The 22,617-nt window shown below is 47.8% G+C and overlaps 1 protein-coding gene across 1 annotated transcript in view; it reads right to left on the bottom strand.

The window, feature by feature from the left end:
• The window catches only part of ANK2 (ankyrin 2), a 281,285-nt gene extending 268,261 nt beyond the window's left edge, over positions 1–13,024 (bottom strand). The window contains exon 1 of the mRNA XM_064653777.1: positions 12,744–13,024. Coding sequence (XP_064509847.1) covers positions 12,744–12,815 — 72 coding nt within the window. The 5' untranslated portion in view covers positions 12,816–13,024. The remainder of the gene's footprint in view (positions 1–12,743) is intronic.
• Between the last annotated feature and the right edge of the window lie 9,593 nt (positions 13,025–22,617).

Raw genomic sequence — 22,617 nt, 5'->3', positions numbered from 1 at the left:
TTGGTTTGTCATAGCAACAGTGTTGTAGGAAGCTGGAGAGTTCACCAGGACCTTGTTTTTACAGAAGGTGGCATTTCCAGTATTTCAAACTGATCGATCGTGATTAGGAACCGAGTTCCTGTGACATTCTATTAATAACCTCAAAACCCCCATGATGCTGTTGCTCAGCAATTTTCTGTGACTGGAAGGAATGTCTAACCTGCAAAACCTTGATGAAAAGGGAAAAGAAAAATAAACCAGAGATGCAATGCACCCATACCTTCAGGGGAAACTGTTACAGGGAAGAGAAGGGTATGTTGCATTACTGTGGCTGATGCACCTCCAAAGATCAATGCCAGAGCTCCCACAGGCACTACATAAATTAAAGCTCCATGGAACAACAGGAGTAGAGGCTGGCTCTCTCCTCAAAGGACAGATCTTTTGAGAGGTTTAAATAACTTCACATATAAAAGGCAAGCAACTGCCCTTCATCCATGTGGAAGGCAGCTCCAGGTAAAGGTCTAGGCCTACGTGCACCCCTCCAGAAGAGGCACAGCAAGCAGCAGAGTGACAGGTGCAGAGAATACCAAACTATGTTTAGTTGCAGCAAAAGCTGTGTCAGGTCACATTACAGATAACCAGAGCTTTCAGCCACCCCCTGCACCACGGTTGTACATGCCAAGGTTTGCCCCTCAAGCTCTGTGTCAAATCATGAATAAAAATACCAGAGCAAAGGAGACCTCAGCTTTGCCAAGTGAGGAAGAGTTTCACCCAGGGAGCTGCAATAGCTGAGTTCAAACACATGTGCTAAGACCAGAAACAACTAAATTACCTGCCAGGAGCTATGTTAGTCTGGGCAATAAGAGGTTATCACTCATTAGCCCATATTGAGTGAGTAATTGATTAAGTAATTTCATATTGTAAAAATAGAACATCACCCCATTTTCTACAGTGCCTGCCCATCCTACCAAATCTTACCACCACATCCATAATGTGTCAGACAAAATGCTTTTTATATAGATTTCATACACATTTGCTTTACTAAATATAGACTCTGTTCTTGGAGCTGAGCAAACAGAAGGGGAACTAGTGGCCACTGGAGCCAACAGGAGTTTTGCAGAGGTACTTTTACTTCTGAATATTTATACCCAATTCTTCTGGCTCACTACTTGGTAAGTCACTACTCTGATTTACCCACCAGTCATTATGAGAACCATGAGGCTTCTCCCTTTGGCATATTAGTGCCACTAAAACTTAAGATAATCTGCTCTTCTTGCCCCTCTTGTAATGAACAAATTATTTTCTCCAATTGCATCCTTAGAACTTCATAATTCCCATAAAATAACCACTGGAAGTCAAGTTTATTATTTTGAGGTTTTGATTGTTTCAGTAAGTGATCCACTGGGATGATTAATATAAAGCTATGAACATAAAACTCCCCCTTTAATGGTGAAATGACACATATAACAGCTCAGTAGTCCTGTAACAGGAATAAGACAAGTACTCAAATAGCAGCAATGTTGGCTCTTGCTCCAAAGACTTTTCTAAGACCATCCTGTTTGCAAACAAATACACAAGAAAATCTCAACTGGCAACTCTAACGAGCTATTCTGAAACTTTCAGCCTCAGAACTGCACATGGCTCACACAAGGTTTGGACCCAGCAGGGACACAGTTTAATTCCCATTGTTTCCAGCACATCGAGGCCCTTGGGAACAGCCCGTTCTTGCTCTCTGTAAAGTCTGAAGGTTGTGCTGACACTTGCTTGGGATGGGGGGGTAAAAATAGGACTGCAATGGCATCTTTTCATCAATTGTTGTCACCTGACAAATCATGTGTGCTCCTGGTCCCTGACAAGGGAACAAAGTTGGAAAATTCCAAGCAGAAAAAGAGGGGTGTCAGCACTATTTTATGGTTTTCAGCTATATTCCAAAATGGTCCTTAACAAAGAGTCTTAAAGTCGTTTGGAACATCCACCTTGTCTAATACCAGCCAGCCAGGACACAGCAGAGAACAACAAAGAACCCAGCAGGGATTCCAGGTAGAGCATTTCCAGTACAAGCCTCCAACTGCGACAGAAATAGCCTCCTCATTAAAGGGCAGGTTCAGATATAAGTGGCTATTTATAGGAAAACTAAGACTAAACCATTAGCGACAAACGCTCCGGACCTAAAAATTCCCCAAGTTTACAGCGCTACAAGAGCTGGAACACGCATCATGTGACGCCCCCGACCGCTTTGCCGGGCGGACCGACGGGGCTTTGGCTTCCGTGCCCCGACCAGCTGCCGCTCCCGGCAGGAGCTAAAACTGCCTTGAACAGAGGCCAGGCCCGTCCGCATCCAGCCCGAGCAGCGAGTTCAAGTTCCCAGAAAGCTCCTGCGCGGTCACAGAAGAGTTCTACTCCTGCCTCCCCCCCGCCCACGCCGGGCACACACACACACACATCAGAGGGATGCGCATCCAGAGCCGCTGGAACCCAGCGCACATTCCCCAGCGCGGCGGCAGCTCCCGGTCACAGGTCACCCCGCTGCTGGCAGCCACCCCACACCCGGAGGAGGAGAAGGGAAAGCTGGATTTTACAAAGATAAAATAACAAACAGAAAAAAAAAAGGTACTTTGCAAGGGCTCTCTTGGATCACGGGATCCGACAGCCCCACTGCCAGCTCAGATCACGCACAAAACACCCCGCGTTTAATCGCAAAGTTTATTTTTTTACTCCTGGAGTCGGTGGTGCGTTTGGGAGAGGGGGTGTTGGTGCTGTTTTTAACCCAAAGGTTTTGAGTAAGTGCTATTTGTGATGGTGCAGATGAGTTGTCAAAATGGAAACTGCCCTCGGTTTGCTATTTTCTGAGCACACGTCTATATATATAGGTACATAAATAAACTGGAATTACGAGTTTTTTTTTTCCTTAAATAAAAAAAGAACCACAACATTTAGAAACACTGCAGGAGAAGATGAATTAGGCCTGGACACCCTCCATCTTTTCAGAAGTAAGCTCATAAAACAGCACTTCACCATCTGACCTAACATAAACAGCAAGGGTATTTACAGCACTGTGTCACTCGCTTGAATCCAGCCAGTCTGAATGCCTGAAATACATTCCCATCCATCAGATGCTTGGAAACATCCCCTGAGATTCAAGTTCTCTAACGGGACTTATAACTTATGTCAAGACCTCTCACACCTTCTGCAAGATTTACAGGACTTCAGGTCACACAGAACTGCCTCACACATACCTCCCACATGAGGCCATGCTGCTCATGGTATATACTCTTCTCTCTACCTCAGATACATCATCCTGAAACACCGAGACTATCGTAATAAATAAAGCTCAAATTAAGCAAGGGATGCACTCGTAAAGCTTCTGACTAGTTTTCAGCAAGTATAACTTGAATGCCAAAGGCAACACGTAACTTGTGGGAACCTGCTTTGGTTACCAGTGGTCAAAGCACCATTCCAAGAGAAGTCCTGGAAGGGACTGGCCAGCAGCTTCATTCCTGTAGCTGTACCTTGATTGACACCAGCAGAACTGAATGCAAAGAGTTAACAGGGCAAACATTTCCCCAAAATGTTTTGCAGGGGGATGTTGCTGAATGAATCCTTGTTGAATAAACAAAGATTCCTTTAATATAGTAAAGTCTGGAGAAACTGCCCCATGACATACTGTACTTAGTGCTCTATAGGAGCAGTTAAGTTCCGCAGACAAAATATTTCAGGACTAGACAGCCAAAACAAACAAACAAACAAACGCAATGAACAACCAAACTGTGTAAGCAAACCCAACAAATAATATTGCCGTAAACCATTTTCTGCCCAGAATTACTCCTGACACTTCTAGTGAGCCAGGCACAGCTTTCAGCTCTGCAGCTCTCCAACAGAAATGTTATTGGATTGTTTCAGTCAGATGCCTGCTTGCAACACTCTAAAAATCTCTGTGCATCACCAATGGATCCGGAATACAGCTCGCTTTTCCCAGCTGAGTTCATACATCTCCACAGCGTAATGAGCAGCAATTTCTAGCTCACACCACCTCCCCCTTCCTTAAATACTTTTATTATTTGAATGCAGTTACATCTTGATGTCTGCATCCTGCTGGATACCACAGTTGTTTCTGTGTTCCCAGCTGACTCACCATCCCAGTAAGGACAATCAGGCACTTCAGAAAGAAGGATAGAAGGGAAAGGAAGGACGGCCATTGGAACAGAACATATTGTGTTTTGTCGAGTATTTTCCCCACTCCGTTAGTCAATTCCTTATTAACATTTAACCAGGAGGCTTCTACAGCCCGTTTCCCAGTTACTGTTTATAAACAGAGAGGAGAAGAACCCTTCGTTTAGGTTTCTAAGGCAACCTCACACAGCAGATCACCCCAAAATAAAGCCTCCATGAAGAAAACTTCACAATGAACACTCATAATAAGACTTCAATACAGACACAGCATGTTCCCATGACCACTTTGGTGTCCCACAGCAAGTGCTACTGTTACTTTAGAAAGGTTTCACCAAGCTACAGATATTAGGAGCAATGAGTGGTGTTTCCAGCACAGACATAAAACAACCATTGGGCATGGAAAAGCTCAGTTAAGTGTGTTGAGGGTTTTTAGGGGTTTGGGGCATTTCTGTGTATTTTCAGGGCTTTTACTTAAATAGAAGAAACACAATTCCTTTGATATTTAACAGACGGGGTAAAGAAGCAAATCCTCCAGGGCACAACGCAAGCAGTCACTGCTTTTTCCAAAGCAACACGTGCTATTTTTTTCCCCCCTTCCCATCCCAGTGCACCCCGCTCAGAAGTGGCAGCAGCCTCACCACAGCCCCATAACATGGCGGGCAGCCACCACTTCCCCATACAACATGGCAGAAGCCCCCTTGCCACCCAAGGTGGGCAGCCCCTTCCCCACACAACATGGCAGGCAGCAGCCTCACTACAGCATCAAGAGGGGCAGCTGCCTCCCCACACAACATGGTGGGCACACCCTCACCACACAACCCACGGGGGGCAGCCCCCACCCCAAGACAACAAAATGGTGGGCGGCCCCCACCCCAAGACCACAAAATGGTGGGCGGCCCCACCCCAAGACCACAAAATGGTGGGCGGCCCCCACCCCAAGACCACAAAATGGTGGGCGGCCCCCACCCCAAGACCACAAAATGGTGGGCGGCCCCCACCCCAAGACCACAAAATGGTGGGCGGCCCCCACCCCAAGACCACAAAATGGTGGGCGGCCCCCACCCCAAGACCACAAAATGGAGGGCAGCCCCTGAAACAAGTGGCATCCCCAGCTGGGACTTGTTTTAATAAGACCACCAAGCTCTAGTCTACAAAGTACAAAATCTTAACATCAAAAGAGCCAAAAAAAATCAGCCTTCAAAACTGTTATTGAGTGTAAGTCTTGTAAGGGAGGGAGTACACCAGGAAATAAAAAAAAAAAAAGAAAAAGAAAAAAAGGGAAAAGATGGAAAGAAGAAGAGAGAAAAAAGGAAAAAAAAAAGGGGGGAGGAAGGAAAAAAAAAAGGGAGGGGGAAAAAACGGAAAAAAAAGGGAGGGGGGAAAAACGGAAAAAAAAAGGGAGGGGGGAAAAACGGAAAAAAAAAAGGGAGGGGGGGAAAAAAGGGAGGGGGGACCAAAAGGGGAAAAAAAAGCGGAGGGGGGAAAAAAAAGCGGAGGGGGGAAAAAAAAGCGGAGGGGGGAAAAAAAAGCGGAGGGGGGAAAAAAAAGCGGAGGGGGGAAAAAAAAGCGGAGGGGGGAAAAAAAAGCGGAGGGGGGAAAAAAAAGCGGAGGGGGGAAAAAAAAGCGGAGGGGGGAAAAAAAAGCGGAGGGGGGAAAAAAAAGCGGAGGGGGGAAAAAAAAGCGGAGGGGGGAAAAAAAAGCGGAGGGGGGAAAAAAAAGCGGAGGGGGGAAAAAAAAGCGGAGGGGGGAAAAAAAAGCGGAGGGGGGAAAAAAAAGCGGAGGGGGGAAAAAAAAGCGGAGGGGGGAAAAAAAAGCGGAGGGGGGAAAAAAAAGCGGAGGGGGGAAAAAAAAGCGGAGGGGGGAAAAAAAAGCGGAGGGGGGAAAAAAAAGCGGAGGGGGGAAAAAAAAGCGGAGGGGGGGGGAAAAAAGCGGAGGGGGGGGGAAAAAAGCGGAGGGGGGGGGAAAAAAGCGGAGGGGGGGGGAAAAAAGCGGAGGGGGGGGGGAAAAAAGCGGAGGGGGGGGGAAAAAAGCGGAGGGGGGGGGGAAAAAAGCGGAGGGGGGGGGAAAAAAGCGGAGGGGGGGGGAAAAAAGCGGAGGGGGGGGGAAAAAAGCGGAGGGGGGGGGAAAAAAGCGGAGGGGGGGGAAAAAAGCGGAGGGGGGGGAAAAAAGCGGAGGGGGGGGAAAAAAGCGGAGGGGGGGGGAAAAAAGCGGAGGGGGGGGAAAAAAGCGGAGGGGGGGGGAAAAAAGCGGAGGGGGGGGAAAAAAAGCGGAGGGGGGGGAAAAAAAGCGGAGGGGGGGGGAAAAAAAGCGGAGGGGGGGGAAAAAAAGCGGAGGGGGGGGAAAAAAAGCGGAGGGGGGGGAAAAAAAGCGGAGGGGGGGGAAAAAAAGCGGAGGGGGGGGAAAAAAAGCGGAGGGGGGGGAAAAAAAGCGGAGGGGGGGGAAAAAAAGCGGAGGGGGGGGAAAAAAAGCGGAGGGGGGGGAAAAAAAGCGGAGGGGGGGGAAAAAAAGCGGAGGGGGGGGAAAAAAAGCGGAGGGGGGGGAAAAAAAGCGGAGGGGGGGGAAAAAAAGCGGAGGGGGGGGAAAAAAAGCGGAGGGGGGGGAAAAAAAGCGGAGGGGGGGGAAAAAAAGCGGAGGGGGGGGAAAAAAAGCGGAGGGGGGGGAAAAAAGCGGAGGGGGGGAAAAAAAGCGGAGGGGGGGGGAAAAAAAGCGGAGGGGGGGGGAAAAAAAGCGGAGGGGGGGGAAAAAAAGCGGAGGGGGGGGAAAAAAAGCGGAGGGGGGGGAAAAAAGAAGAAAATTTATAAAGAAACAAGAGAAAAAAGAAAAAGTAGGGGAAAACCGCAGGGGAAAAAACGGCAGAAAAAAAGATTAAAAATCCTAAAGATTGAAATAAGAAAGCCAAACTAAACCAAAAAACCTCCCTGCAAAGCAGTACTGCCCCCTCCGCAAAAAAAACCCCGACAAATTAAAGCCGCACGGACAAAAAATAACCCTATAAAAAACCCAGAGAGCCTTCCAAGAAACTCCAGAGAAAACGCCTCACAAGGAACTCCACGAGAACCACAGCGCCGCACAAACCAACACTGTAGAACTGCAGCACAAACGAGCAGCAAATTACAGTCATCACCTCAACCCCTCTCCCTTAGGCATTTCTATTAAAAAGACACATAAAAAACCCCCCAAATAGTTAAAAGTAAACCGAGCCCTTACCTGCGTGCGTCCCAGGAGCAGCATCACAACCCGACTAAGGGGAGCCCCTTCTGCTCGCCTGCTTTTAGTACCTTCAAACACAGGTGTAGCTCCTTAGCCTGATGAGCCCCTGCCTAATTAGCCCTTACCTGTGCCTGTCCCACGAGCAGCCCCACCGAGGCAGCTCCTGCTTCTGGAACCTTCCACCGCAGGTGCAGCTCCTCAGCGTGGTGATGAGCCCCTGCCCAGTTAGCACCAGCTGGTGCAATTAAGCACACGGCTTTCCCCCCTCCCCTTTGATTTTGGTGCTGTCAGGAAGCACCGTCCCTTTAATACATCCAAGACCATCGCTTTCTGTTTTTATTTATGCTCCGGAATAAATAATAATATTTGCGGGATCGCGTCTCTTTCCCTTTCCCCGTGGTTTAGCTACTCCAATACTCCACAAACATCAGGACGCCTGGAACTATTTACTAAACTAAGTCCATCTGAGCACGTGTTTAATGTCTGTGAACAGACAGTGCTTTGCAACCTGCCTTTCTTTTTCCATTCTTTTATTTTGCTTTTCCACACTTTTTTCTGCAACCCAGTTGGGACATGAATTTAAAACTTCAGTTCTTCCCCTCCACTGCAGGTTGCAATCAGCAGTTTGGAAAGTCCTTTGGAAACTTCCTGGTGGAAGCAGTAAATCTTCACATGCATCTTCTGTGTAAATTGGGCCAGTTCATCACAGTTCCCTTATTTTAGAGTCTCATGTGTAATTGCAGGGATCTGCTGATTTCCAAGAGTTCAGAGTGCTCCTTGGAATAAGTGTAGCCAAACCCCAGACACAGACTCTCCACTTCACTTTATTCTATCATGTCTCCATGACATAAATAAGCAAGGATGGGCATTAATGTTACACACCAGATTTTTATTATGGAGAACTGTTGTTACTTTTACAAAAGCCCCATTAGGTCCCCAGGTGCCAGGAGAACTTTGCCTGGAGCTGGAACTGCACCTTTAATCTCTGCCTGCAAAATCCCTTCACTTTCCAAAATCACCATTTCCCTTGTGTTAACAGTGGGCTTTAAATCAACAAATTGGCAGGGTGGAAGAAGTGTATTTGTTATCCTACAGCATGTTATCATATATTGCAATTCTATTCCTAATTATACAATCACTTCAAGCTTTTATTTTCCAGAACCCAATTCAGTGAATAGGACAGACACAGAGGGGGACAGAATTGAGATTACACAGCCCTTAATTCTATTAGTTTGTAACTACTCAGTGCTTCATTTTGCAACCCAAATAACACTGTAGCACAGTAATTTTTATATGCAACCTAGACACACGTAGTCATTTCTGCACTAACTGTAATTACTCTTTCCTACATTAGTCTGCATCTATTATGCAGCAGGTTCATTATGTTTTATATTTCATCATTTCAATTCAGGGAGAAGACATTTTCTAGCACACCATTTTCCCTCTGATATGGCAGACAGAGTTCACTGGAATAGAAGTGTTCTAAGTGAATGCTTCACTGTGCTGATTTTTCAAGTCATTCTAGTTCTGAACAAATTACTTCTAATCCTTTATAGTAGCAGAAGGTAAAATTAAAAACAAGCTCGAATCAAATTAAAGTTCAAAGAAACCTTGAAAATGGGGAAATTAAACCAATGTAATTTATGAAATTATGGAACTAGAATGAGCACCGGCAAAGAGGTGAAGGCAAACACTGTGTTGTCCAAAGCAAGGCATCTGCCTAAATCATCCATGGAAGAGAAGCTGAAAATATCCTTAAATCCTGACAACTCTTAGTAGAAGACAAAGAACATCCTGCAGTAGGAAAAAAATCTCAGCAGTGGGTTAGAAAAGGCAGGAACAAAGCACAGCAGCAGCAGCATATGAATAGTCAGTGGTATGAATTGCCCAGAAGGTAACCTCTAATATGAGTGGGACACAAGTTTTAAGTGGAAAAAAAAGTATAAAACAGAGTATAAAAGAGGCAAAATCCAGTAGAGTTAGGGGGAAACTTCTTGAGGAAAGTAAATAAGAAAAAGAAAACTGGTTGCTGCAGTCCCCCACACACAACTGAAGTGTCTCTCTAACAGATTTTTGTCAAGCCCTAGGAGCAGACCTCATATCGACCAACCCAAACTGAGTGGCTGGAAAACTGTAAGATTTGAGATGAAGTAGAGGGATTCACAACACAGAACTTCTCTGGCACAGAAACATCCCTGGAGAAGCAGGATGCCAGGAGCTCTGTTCTGCATCTTCCCACATCCACCCCAGCACTCCTCATCTGGGCACCCTGGTGTTCTCTCTCCACTGATGCTTCTTAGTCCAAGCCATGAGTTTGGAATCCCAGAGACCTTCCTGTCCTTGGGGATTTCCAAATACGTCCAACCACATTTCAGGGTGTAAAAAAAAATAATAATAAAAAAAAAAATAAAATAAAATAGCTTGAATGGGAAAAGGAGGACATCCACTTGCAGGCATCATTTTAGACAGGTGTCTTAGCAAAAGAAAATGAGATGGGATAAAGGGATTTCAGGGGGATCAATAATGCTGTGACAGCAGGAAAATTACCGTGTGACCACTGTACGTTGCTCAGTGATAAGGAACTTTACCTGAGATCAGTTAAATGGCTGTAAAAGACACTCCTGCACACTTTCTCTCCCTATCAGATAATGGATTAGGATCATTAATTTATTCCTGGATGCTCAGAGGTGCAGTGTGATAGCAGTTCCTGAGTGCCATGATGCTCCAACAGAGAACATCTGACTATTTAGTTTGCAAAGTTCATTAAAGTGGCTGTAGTTTTTAATGTGAGAAGTGTTTAGATTTCCTTTCGACAAGTGCAGCATTGACAACTGGGAGGAAAAAAAGGTGGAAATAACTCACAACTACTAACAAAAGAAACAACTTCCATCCTATTCCAAACACAGTGGTCTCCATGGTGTAATTTACAACAGCTTGGCTTTTTGTTTGGTATATTTTTAATCTTTACATAACAAATGTCACTGGTATCTTGACTGCAGGACCTTCAGCGCAACTTAAATGGAATAATAACCCAGGTGTTTAAGGGAAAATACAGTTCTGGCTGGAACAGGTTCACAGATGCAAATAAGAGCCTTGGTTCTGCAAGCCCCCCCAAATATATATTTAACACAAGGACAATTTCAGAGATCTCTTAAACAAAAGACATGATAAAAACATATATTAAAAAAATACAACTTTGGTTTGAGCACCTTCCTCAATGAGTTTCGTGCTCAAGCTGCAAGACAGGACTAAGCTGAAGGATCTCCCAGAGGTTCCAGTGTAGCAGGAATTCAGCACATTGCTGACTTCAGGTTTCATTCAGCATCATCACAAAAGTGTGTTGTGATAATAAAAGTCACTACAAATGGTTACAGGCAAATGTGTTCTCTTCCCTTTTTGTTTTTTTATTCTTCTTCCCTCCTAAGGGTGCAAGAAATGCTTGGTAAAGTGGGAGGCTGCTAGTGATTTATGGGAAAACAGATTGACTTCAGCCACTGTTGCTTTCTTTACCTTGGTCTGGAGGGGCTTTTTGGGAATTTATTCACGGAGTTTTTTACTCCTGTGAAGGTCACCAATAACGTGTGTATGATGTCTTCTTGAAGGGCAGCAAAAATTCAAATAAATAAATCCAAATAAATACCCCACTCTACCCCAGCCATAGTTCAGAAACATGCCCGATGAGTCATTCCTTTCTAAATGCAATTAAAAATAATCCTAAATATAGAGCGGACAAAATGCAGAGGAAGACAGTAAAACAGCTGTAGTAGTCAATTTTTTAATGAGTGATTTCTGCCTACTAATTCAGGATATTACATTGTCATGTCTCTTCCTCATGTAAAATGAATAACCCCGGGAGAAGTCGATTCAGAATGCTCCAGAGAGCGCAGCGGTCCCCATTTGCTGCTGGATGTGCAGCCACCCAAAAACCGGTGACCTCGTGTTTCCCAGATCCTGAGGAGTGACCCAAAGGTCTCAAATGAGGAGGATCGTGGCAGGGAGCTGACAGTGCTCAGAAGGATACTGCACATGGAATAAGTTCTAGGCAAAGAGAAGGCAGCTTTGATGAGGATTCTCAGTGCTTGGGGTCTTCATCCCCAGCCCTTTCCTCCGCTACCTGGAACTTCTTTTCCATACCCAACACTCTTTACCTATCCTCCTGATACTGCTGATCACACCTACTGAAGGTTGCAATAAACTGGAGAGATTTTTTTTTCTTCTGGCTTCCAGCAGGGAAGGGAACAGGAAGTGCCAAAATACGTGGGGGTGAGGGGGCAGCTGTTCTTGTGCCATTTCCAGCCGGGGTCAGAAGCAAACCCACACAAAAGGCCTTTTTGCTGAAGCTGCCCAGCCCAAACTTCCTGCATGTAAGGGCACTGACAAGTTTAAACATTCCCCCAAAACTCTCAGATGTCTGTCCCAACTCCAGGCCTGTGGGATTTCCTCATCAACGATACCACCAGTGAAAATAGAAGAGGGGGGGGGGAAAAAAGAGCAGGATGGGATTTATATTTGGATTTATGTTTGAGTACATACACCCTATGCTAATCTGATTACTCACCGGGAATCCTTCTTTACAACAGCTTTTCCTTGATTAATCTTTTTTTCTTTATTAATAATCACCATAACATTACAGCCTTAGCAGAAGAGAGCAAGCTGAACACACCACCACCACCACATCCCTCCATTTCTGCCTCTCCCCCATTTTCAGGAGGCACGAAGTGCTCGTGGAACGAACTCCACGGACACCCAGCAGCTCGGCCTTCCCAGGTCGAGAACACCCAACAACTCCCGCGCCCAACTTCACCATTCCAAATGTAAATTAATGCAGCAGCCGCCGCAAAAGCCGGAGCTCTCTCCTTTACTCGGGGAGATGCGAGCGGAAAAGCGCGTTGCATGCAGCAAGAGCCTCCTGGAAATTGCTGCATTACGTTAATTAAGATTTTATTCGTGCCTCTGGCCCCGCCGTGCCACCGCGGTGATGCAGCACGACACGACACGGCGCTGCACCACTGGGAACTCGCACACGCGTGTGCACACCACGCTCCCCCCCGCGTGTGGCTGCGCGGGCACACCTGCACAGGTGCCGCCTGGGACGATTTTGGGGTGGAGATGGGGTTTGGGGTTATTTTACCGACTTTTATTATTATTATTATTGAATAGAATAGAATGGAATAGAAACCATCCGTCCATCGCTCCATCATCCACCTGCCCCCCGACGCGCTTGGGGGCCGCTCGCATCCCTGTATCCCGCCCCTCCCCGCGGGCTCCGTGCCCCCCCCCCCCTCTCTCTCTCTCTCCAGGGGGGTGGATCCCGCGGGCCGCCCCCCAGCCCCGCCGCGGGGAATCCCCCCCCGGCCCCGCCGCCCGCGCAGGGGAGCACCCACCTGGCGAAGGCGCGGCGGGCCGGCGGGGGGCGAGGGGCCGCCTCCCGGCGCGGGGGGCGCGGGCGAAGCCATCTTCGGCTCCTTCCCGCCGCCGCCCGCCTCCTCTCAACCCCCCGCGGCCGCCACCATGCCGGGGACCCGCGGGTGACCTTCCCGGGGGCGGCCGCCGCCGCCGCTGGTGCTGCAGCGCGGGTGGGTGGGTTGGGTGGGTGGGTGTGCGGTGGGTGGGTGGGTGGGTGCGGGAGGCAGCGGCCGCGCTGCCGATGAGCTCACACGGACAGATCGGCGGCTGCCGGCGGGCGGCGCGGGCGGAGGACCCGCCTCGTCCTCCCCCGCACACGCACACAACACACACGCACACACACACCCCCGGTACATCCCACCCGTGCTCGCACACCCCCTTCTTCCTTCACCCCTCCATACGCACACACCCCACGCGTGCCCCCAGCCGGAGCATCCCCTGCTGCTGCTGAACGCGGGGATCCAAGTGTGAAAATACGGGGCTAAACCCGCGGCTTAGGGATGGAGAGAAACAAGGGATATTTCCAGGTGCGATTATCCTCATATCCCACCCTGTGCTCACACCCACGCGCAGGGTTTTAAGTGCCTGGAGCGCCTTCTGGCCACCACCTGGGTGGAACACGGTTCTTCCCTCCTGCCTACATTCAGATATTTTAGGGCCACGGGGAACCCTATACTCAGAGAGCCTGATCTCCTATGTAAGAGAGGAATTTGTGGGAATACTGTTTCCCTCGGAAACAAAGCCCAAACAGCTGGTGGAGCTACAGTAACCACAGCAGAAAGGTGCTTTGAAAGCGCTGAGTTAAAATGAATCCATTCCATTCCCAGGCAAGGGGTTCCCATGGTTAATGACGTTAATTTAGCTCAATTTTAGCCACAGGAGCTCATTACACCACTCCCTGCCTTCCTGCCCAAGGAAACCTTCACTCACTCATGTTTTAAGTGCAGCATCACCTCACAAATCCTCACCAAAATCCCTGTCTCCTTACGCGGCAATCTGCTATTAAAACAAATGACCCCCTTATTCAGCAGAGAAAGAGTTTGCTGCTTCACTCAAGTTCCCTTCCAAAAATAGTTCTGTTCTTTAACACGAGGTGTAGCAAAGCTGTTAATCAACGTTATCCCTCTGCAAAATTCCGACTGATGCCCTGCCCTGGACTCGAGAGCCTGTCCCACAGTCCGGGTCATTCCCATCAGCCCTTCCCGCATCCGAGTGCCGTGAGCTAAAAGCAGCCTCGGGAAGCACAGGCTGCAAAGTCACCGCGGTTCCTAGTGCATTAGGGAGAGGCTAAATTTAGCCTTACCTGCTAATTAATTTAGAAACTACTTAGTTGCGTTTGCGCCGGGATTTAGCCAATACCTTTAGCCCCACCTCCAGCTCCGTGTCCCTGCATCCCTCCCTCCCTCCCTCCCTCCCTCCCCTGCTGACGCTTTTGGCAGCTTTTCGGAACACCTGGCATGTCTTTTGCTGAACAAGAGCCACCGGCTGTTTGATGGGAAAGCACCGTTATTCCTCACTTGTGGAATACTACAGGTGTAGAGGATGTTTTTCCAAACCCGTACAAGAGAGAGCTTTCATCCTGCTCACCTCTATTTGTTCCATTGCCACTCTCCATGTCCTGGTACTTCCAAAAGGAACATCTGTCCAGGTCACCTCTGTCCCACAAGGACAGGTCCTTTCCTTGGATCCCACTGCACAACCAGTAGGTTTATTCCTGGGAAGTACCAGCACAATTCCAACCTGCTGCAGGCTGGCAACACAGCTCAGGAACTCCAGGGCCACAGCTAAACTGGATGGGTCTGGATGAGGAGGAGGGCTGAGAAGGAATAACAACTGATAGCAGGTTGTGGGAAATGGAGATTTAGTCATTGAAAAGGCTGGATCAGACGGAATCAGTGGAAAACTAAGACCCAGGGGAGAGGGAAGCAGTGCTCTGGCCATGAGCAAGTCTTCCATATTTAAAGGTGGTATTGGAGCGGGGCTCCCAGGAAACCTTGGGATGCTGTTACTGCTCACCTTTAGAATGAGGTTTCCCTCCTGTTTTCTTGCAAATCTACCTCTAAAATAATGAGGTTTTTTCACTCCTTTCTTATCTCCCAAGCCTTTGCCAGGTAAAGGGCTTCCCTCACCTCTTGTGCCCAGGCACAGCCCATTCCAAGAGTGGAGCTGCTGAAGGAAATCAAGGACATAGTAAAATTCCCAGGGATTCCTAGGAAGTTAAGCTAGTATGAGAAGCTCCAGCTCTGAATGGCCTCAACAGGGGCAGACTATCCCCTCTGCTGTCCCCACTGAGGCTGCTGGAATGCTGTGTGTCCAAGCCCTGCTCCTTGGCCTCAGCTTCAGCTGGAGCTCTGTGCCAGCAGGAGCTGTGGATGGTGCTGGAAGAGGAGTGCAAAGAGAAGCAGAAGGGAAAAATCTGACTGAAAACGAGATGCAGTGCAGAGTGGCTGCAATTTTCAGGACCGCCTAAGGGACTTGGATGACCAATTCCTACTTAATTGGGCATTATAATTTCTTAGGCATCCTTGAAAACCTCTGCCAAGGCTTACCAAACGCTCATTTCCATGTCCAGCTTTGGGGAAGCAGCCTGTTCTCTCCCAGCACACAGTACAAGCTTGACCTTAGTGAAGAAAAAGCAGTATTTAGTTTTTGTGAGGAAGACATCCCTTTCTTAGCCACCCTTGTGCCCCCAGTGATATTCTCTCTATATTTTGATATTAATGTTTTTTCTTATTGATATCTGCAGGTCCTGGATTAAAGTGCATTCCTGCAGACAGACCTCCAGCCTTATTCCCACCACTTAATGTACTCTCTGCTGTGCCTGGGAGTTACAATCCCCCCTTGGCACAGCTTTGCCCTTTCGCCTGCTTTTCCACTTGGGCAGTGATTTTACACTCCAGTTCCTTTTGGATGAACAGCCTGTAAGATGCACAGAACCCGTTTTCCCGCTGAAATATTTCTAGTCTCGGGCTCTAAGCCCTCTGCTATGATCCTCTGAGCAGGCTCAAGGCTCAGGGTTTCTTGAGGGATATTATTCCTGGGCATAAATAGCAGAGGACAGGTTATTCTGACTTTGTGCCTGACGTGAGTACCACGAGTTCCTCCCTGCTGATGCCATTCAGGAGGTCAGTGCTCCGGTATCAGAACGATCAGCAGAGAATTAACAGCTGGGTAACAGATAAATGAGTTCATCCTTGCCTGTGTGAGGGGAATGATGCTTTGTTACACCTACAGATCATCTGCAGATCGAATTTGCAGAGTGCTGCAGCAAACAGCAGCATGGCTGCTGCTTCTTGCCCTGCCTTTTCATTTTACAGCAACGATCCCCTCGGATAAGAGCCCTCCTCTCACACTGCTAAACACGACCGGCGAAAGGCTGAGCTGGGTTAATACCTATCGCTCCGTTGCTTTAAAACACACGAATCCGTAGTTTCCCGAGGTTCCCGAGTGCCAGGCTGCAGGATGCCGGCGGTGCTGAGGCCCGGCAGCTCTGCAGCACGGGCACGCAATGCGATGCGCCGCCTCGCCTCGGGAAATCAGCCGGCGTTGGAGAAGTGCTGCCCGCAGACAGGTCTGCACACAAAAGCGGGAGCACCATGGAAACTGCCGGAGAACAAAGGAGACGCGCAAAGCTGTGCCGGGACCTGCGAGGAATGTCCGAAATACTTCTCTGTGCCTCCCTCCCGGAGGCACGGCCCCCACCGCGCCAAACTCGACTGACTGCCCAGGGATTTCAGCGGGGTCAGGGTTTGGCTGCCTCACCTCCGATACAAAAAACTGGGAATCGTGACAAGCAGATTTTGCAGAGAACTGTGTTTTCCATCTCCAAGGTGATGGTGTAAAGTAGGGCAGCCTGCGGGGAATACACAGAAAAAGCATTTACTCTTCAGCAAGGACTGGAAAAGAGCCTACTAGAAGGGATAAAAAGTAGGAGTTAAAAGACATACTTTGCACTCCAGAGGCTCAGGGGCTGTTTCAGGGAAGTTTCAGTGTCTCTTTATCCACTTTTTTTCCCTCTTCCCTGGGTGCCAACTGCTGCTGCTGCTGGAGATGAGTGCCGAGCTCAAGGAAACCTCAGTCCCACTGGGTATATGGCTGCTTTGATTTGTTCTTCCTTTTAACATCTGCTGCTAAAGCAAATGAGATGAAGATTTGGCTGAGACAACTGCACAGTGTGTTAGCAGCACATTCCAGCTCAGAGAGCCCACACTGTACCCTTTTCCTCAGTGGTTGTAGCAGACCCTCCAGCAGGACTCGGACTGTACCAGTGGGAAGCTGACACACCGTGCCCAACACACATCTCCTTTTGTTCAGGAACAGCTGAAACACGTGTCACAGCAGTTTGGGGTCTGGATCTTCTGATGGATAACAACAGTATTTACTCCTACGTGGTATTTAGTTACATTTTGATGTCCCTGATAAGCACCAGGAAACAACCTCTAGCAATTCCCACACTGCTTGTAACGATGTCAGAAAGCCACGGTGTGACATTGCCAGTTCTTTTTCCTCCCCAGTGGCTCCCCAGAGTCTCGGTGACAGATGAATACAAAACAGATGGGATGGTGGCAGAACCTCATCAGATGGACCTGATGGGCCTCAAGCTGCCCGTGCTATGGCATAGATTAGTGTCAGGTAATGCTGGGCTTTGTATTTTGATACTGAAAGCCACACAGTGGCTTCAGTCTTGGGTCTAGTCCTGTCCTAATGTCAGGATCCTCATTTTGATTTTATGTAAAAGACAGGTTTGGGAAGCTGTGTCTTCCTTTCTGGGTATCAGCTTTCTGTGCTAAGCTTAGAAACAGAAAAAGAGGCTTTTCTACTGTGGGAAAAGGCCTTTTGAGTTGCTGCATTTGAAAATCAGACCAAAAAACTCTAATTCGGTCCAAACCAAGTATTTGGTCTCACTAGATTTCTGTCATGTGTGCTTCTCAGATTGCTGTTATCTCCCATGTATTTAACAGCCATACCCATTTGGAAATATCTGTATTTGGCCACAGCAACACATCTGACAGGTCTGTTTAGTCCCAGAGATCCCTGCGAGCTCTTCTCCGAGCATCCACAGCAGAGCCATGGCACTGAAAACTAACATCTTTTCCTTCTGACATAACTGCTCCTTGCCTTTTCCACAGCACACACAGGATGTTCCCAAGGGACACTGCAGCCACACTACCCAGTCAGCCTGCTGAGGCCAAGAATATTAGTCACGTTCCCCATGACCCGCAGCCACACGTGCAGCCCCCCCAAAAAAGGGTCTGTCCTGGCTCTGCACAGAGCCACCATCACACCTGGCTCTGGAAACAGCCTGGTGTGCTCTGAGAGGTGAATGCCAAAAAAACTGGGAAGCTCCTCTGCTTGGTCAAAGTGGTGTCGTCTGAGGGGTCTGGCAGATCAGCCCCTCTCAGGACGTTCCTGGTCTGGCTTCAGGCATGATGCAAAGCCCAGGAGAACAGCTCCCCTGTGGTACCTTGTCACTTCTGATCCTCATCAGGGCTAAAACCAGACAGTCCTGAGACACGAGGAAAAAAACTGTTTTCAAAATTAACCCCTTGAACCTGGGTCAGGACCTCTCTGGATGAGGCAGCCTTGGAGATTTGGAGAGGTGGTGCTGGCCCGTGTCAGAACCACCGTGGTGAGACAGGTTGATTAACATCTGCCCACGCAGCAGGACACACTGTCTGCCTTCCAGCAGCCTTCCCTCTGGGAGAGTGGAGAGAAACATTTTCTGGGCAAGCCAGCTGTCTTTCCAGCACAGCATGCCAGGAGAACATTACAGAAAACGTTCCCTTTCTCCCACTGCCCACCACCAATTTCAGCAGGAATACCTCCATTTCCTCCCATAAACTGCCATCTCACATCCCAAGTTCTTGTCTTGTATACAGTGTGACCACACAGAGCATTAGCTCTCATAGTCATTCCTCCTCATTATGGAATCTCCTGCCATCCCTTTCCAACAACAGCTCCTCAGGAAGCTCCCTAAGGAAGGGCTCACTCTTCTGCATGCACCATCCAGCTACCAGTTGCTGTGATGTATTTGAATATTCCTTAAAATTGTTGCTTTTGCACAAAGGATGATTATATACATGTAATTATATATACAATTCAGGACAAAATTAACATGGAGTTCCCAACCAACAAAGCAAAAGAGTAGGAGTTAAGAAGAGTGGGAGACGCTACCCTGCTTCCCAAAGGCAAGATTCCAACCTAGCCACAAGCAGCGTGTCCCCAGCAGTGCCCAAACACTTGGATAATAAATGGAATATAAAGTACAGCACAGGAGCTGTAATCAGGACACCTGAAGCAGGGGATGGTGCCAAATTCAGGCTTAAAAAGCTGGAAAACAGCTCTGCGTTTGTCTCCCTGTTGGAAGCTGCAGATGACCCACTCTGCCACTGCAGCTGTACCTATATATAGTTATAAGAGAGATTTGGCTATAAAAAATACATCTACAGATACAGTGTAAGCCCAAATAGGCTGCACAGCTGCATGCTTCAACACCCAAGTAATTTAAAACATTTTGCCCTGATTCTAATAATATTATTCTGGTTTTTCCACCAGTGTAAGAGCAGGGCAAAGGACCTGGATAAGGAAGGATTCAGGTATGCTCATGGTCTGGAGGTTCATGAGAGAGTTCACCTTTAATCCCCACAGCCAGTGACAAAGAGAAAAGGAATGGGCATCAAAAGCTCAGGGAAGGAAAAGATGAATCAATAGTAATAAAATTAATTCCCTCTCGCTTAAGTTTTTCAAGAGACTCACTGTGTTTTTTCCACAGTTCTGCTTCTACACCAAAAATCACTTCTGGTGTAAAGGCAGACCTGAACCAACAGGTCAAGTACACTTTGTGCTCATGGAACAGGTTTTCTAGGCTGAACCATTTAAGAAGTTACCTACTGAGCACCAGACAAGATGGGCAAGGTCTGAGAGAGCAGCTAGATTCCCAAAACACTCAAACAAATACACAAAGCACCAGGTAAAACACCCCCCCTTTTCATATCAGAACCACCCTTTCAGTGTATCTGGGAAAGGAAACAAACACCAGCCATGGTGAGGGAGAACAAACCAAAAACAAAGGAGAAAACTGCAAAAAGCAGGAAGGCCAAAAGGTATTCAACCGTGCCTGCTCCATCCATTATTCACAGGGTGGGAGAACTGGACCTTCCCTTTTCCCAAGAGAGATGTATGTGCATTTATCTGTGCCATCAGCCAGGGAGCAACCCAGCCAAACCCACGGGATGCCCAAGTGCCCCCAGCTCTGTGTTGTGCCTGCAGCCCAGAACGGCTGGAGCAGCTTTGCCCTCTGCTGGTCCCTCGAGGCCCCTCAGCCCAGCCCGGGCAGGAGTCCCTCTGTCCCTCTGTCACCCCTCGGGGCTGCCACCCTCACCCCAGCCCTCCCCAGGATGACACACAGCAAGGGACTCAAGAGTGCCTTAGTCAGGGAACAGCCTTAGTTAAAAACCTGGAAAAAGAGTAAAAACAACCCTCTGAATTCGATGGAGCCACAGCCCAGAGAGGTAGAAGGGGCAGTTAAACGACCTTAATTAAATCACATCACACTGGAAGGCTTTCCCCATCCCACTCACGACTCCTGATTGCATTCCAAGTCCCTTCTTTAGCCCCAATCACCAGGATTGCACGCTGCAAGGAAGCATTTGGAAACAGCGTTCCTGGCAGGCAGCTACCGCTGAGGGGTGCACGGGGCCAGGGAAGAGAATCCCCACGGCAGGAATACAGGCAGCCCCTCTGCCCAAGGAGGCACCAGTCACTGCCAAGGGGCCAGGGCTGCTCTGTCCCACCCTTGTACCCCTCTCCCAACTTGTTTTCCCGCTCGGATGTTTGTTTGGTTCCGCTCAAGACGCCGTAAAAAGGCGATAAAAGCGCAGCCGACAAACACCGGTCACCCGGGCAACGGCAAGCAAAGCTCTCCCAGATTGTCCCGCTTGTTTTTCCCCTGGTTTTGCAGGGATTGGTGCGACTTGGCTGACGGCTGCATGTGCCAGGGAGGGATGAATAGGAGAGCTGGCCCGGCTCTGCTGCCAACCAACAAAAACTTGTGTGCTGCCAAGTCCCCGGAGAGCTGGTGACTTCCTCACAACCATCCACAGCGACTCGTAGGTAACTGCGTTACCCCCTTGCTCAGGCACATCTCAAAGTCACCCAAGCATACCTGATCTAATTACTTTTCCAGCACTGTGCAGCATTATTCCCATGATTTAATCCTGCCTGGGATCATTAGACACCATGGTCCCCCTTAGGAAGGCAATTATGACACTGACCTACGTTTTCAGGGGCCTGGGCAGGCAAGTGCCTTTGTCATCTGTCAGAGGGTAATTTTCTAATTTGATTTGGAGCTTCTCTAGTAAAAAGATAATTTACTTACCTGCTGGCTTTCAAGGATGCCTTAAAGCCTGTTTAAACTAGTGTACTGACTACATCTTGGGGGAAAATAAACCCCAAAACACCAGCATTGGCTGTGTAAAATAAAACAGGTAGAACAGTCTTGCTCCAGGTGACAGTAAGATGAGGACAATCGAACTTCAACACAAGGTGCAAAATCAAATTTAAAAAGGCTTTTCTACACTGCAGAGACAGGCAGGAGGGGCAAAGCATCGTGTTGTGAGCAGGATACTGTGCTACTGAAAACCTGCAGGCCCAAAAATCCTGGGATATCAGGCAGGTGTTCCACTAAAACCAGTCCTGCTGGTGCCACGCAGAGTCTGCAACTCGTGGGAGAGAAGCAGAAATATGAGTGCTAAAAATAATAACAGATTCAGCCCTGTGCTGGGTCACAAAGAGCAAAAAAAAAAAAAAAAAAAAATCAATGCTGGGTTCTGCTCCAGGCAGATGGATGGGGAATTATGTTCTCTCAGAACAGTCAGGGGAGGCTGAAAAATCAGCAAAACCAAACGAGTACTCCAAGGTTTGGAATTCCTATAATTTTGCAGGATCATCCTGAATTTTTAAGTGAAGTGTATTTCTTAGGGGAAAAAAAAAAAAGGGAAGAGTCACTGTGGGAAGTTACTAGAGGTGAAATATGAAGTATTTTTAGGGATGCAAGTCTTGGGAGGGTAGAACTCCATCATATGCTGGACTCCTCAGCATATGACAGGGAGGGATAACAGCAGCAAAAATTAACTGTCACATGTATTTAAAGATAAAAAAACCCACACAAACCATTCTGGCATCCTTGAGAATCCAAGGTTTTGATAAAGCATCTAGACCATCCTCTCCATTCCTGCCTTCTGAATTAAGAGCAAAAATGCTGTCATTAACTTCTTCAGGAAGTAATAAACACTGACGGTCCTTCCTTGCTGAAGCAGATTGCTGCACTAGTTTGGGAAAGGAGAAAAAGGAAACTCATGTTCAAGTGTAAGGAATTAACCTGTATAAATATGCAAAGGGACAGAAGGGTGACTTCTGTGTGTTAAAGTCAGAAAATATTAATATAAGACCAATAACTCCCAGACTTAGGCTTTTGCAGTTCAGTTCCACTCTCCACCACACATAAAAAGTCTGAATCATTTATGAGCTGAATTATTTATAAACACGGATATATTTTTGACTCAAATGAACTTCAGCAGCGAAATCCCAAACATTTTACCCAGAGTAGGCTTTTTGGGTTTATTTTTTCCCCTTCACATCACAGAAATGGAAAACAGTATTTTAGGCAGGACACCGAGAAAAAAACCACGTTAACGGATCAATTTTTTTCATAGGTAGGTATGAAAATGATTTTTTACGTGTCATCAAATCTCTTACCCACCTAGGATGGGGGGAGCTCGAGATTAAATGATAATAATAAATAAAAAATGCTGCGATTGGACTAAACACTTGAATACTGCAGGAGTCCACAGG

Source organism: Pseudopipra pipra, chromosome 4 (assembly GCF_036250125.1).
Source record: "Pseudopipra pipra isolate bDixPip1 chromosome 4, bDixPip1.hap1, whole genome shotgun sequence".
Classification (NCBI taxonomy): domain Eukaryota; kingdom Metazoa; phylum Chordata; class Aves; order Passeriformes; family Pipridae; genus Pseudopipra; species Pseudopipra pipra.
Note: the sequence above shows the minus strand (reverse complement) of the source record. Positions and strands in the feature narration are given on the sequence as shown.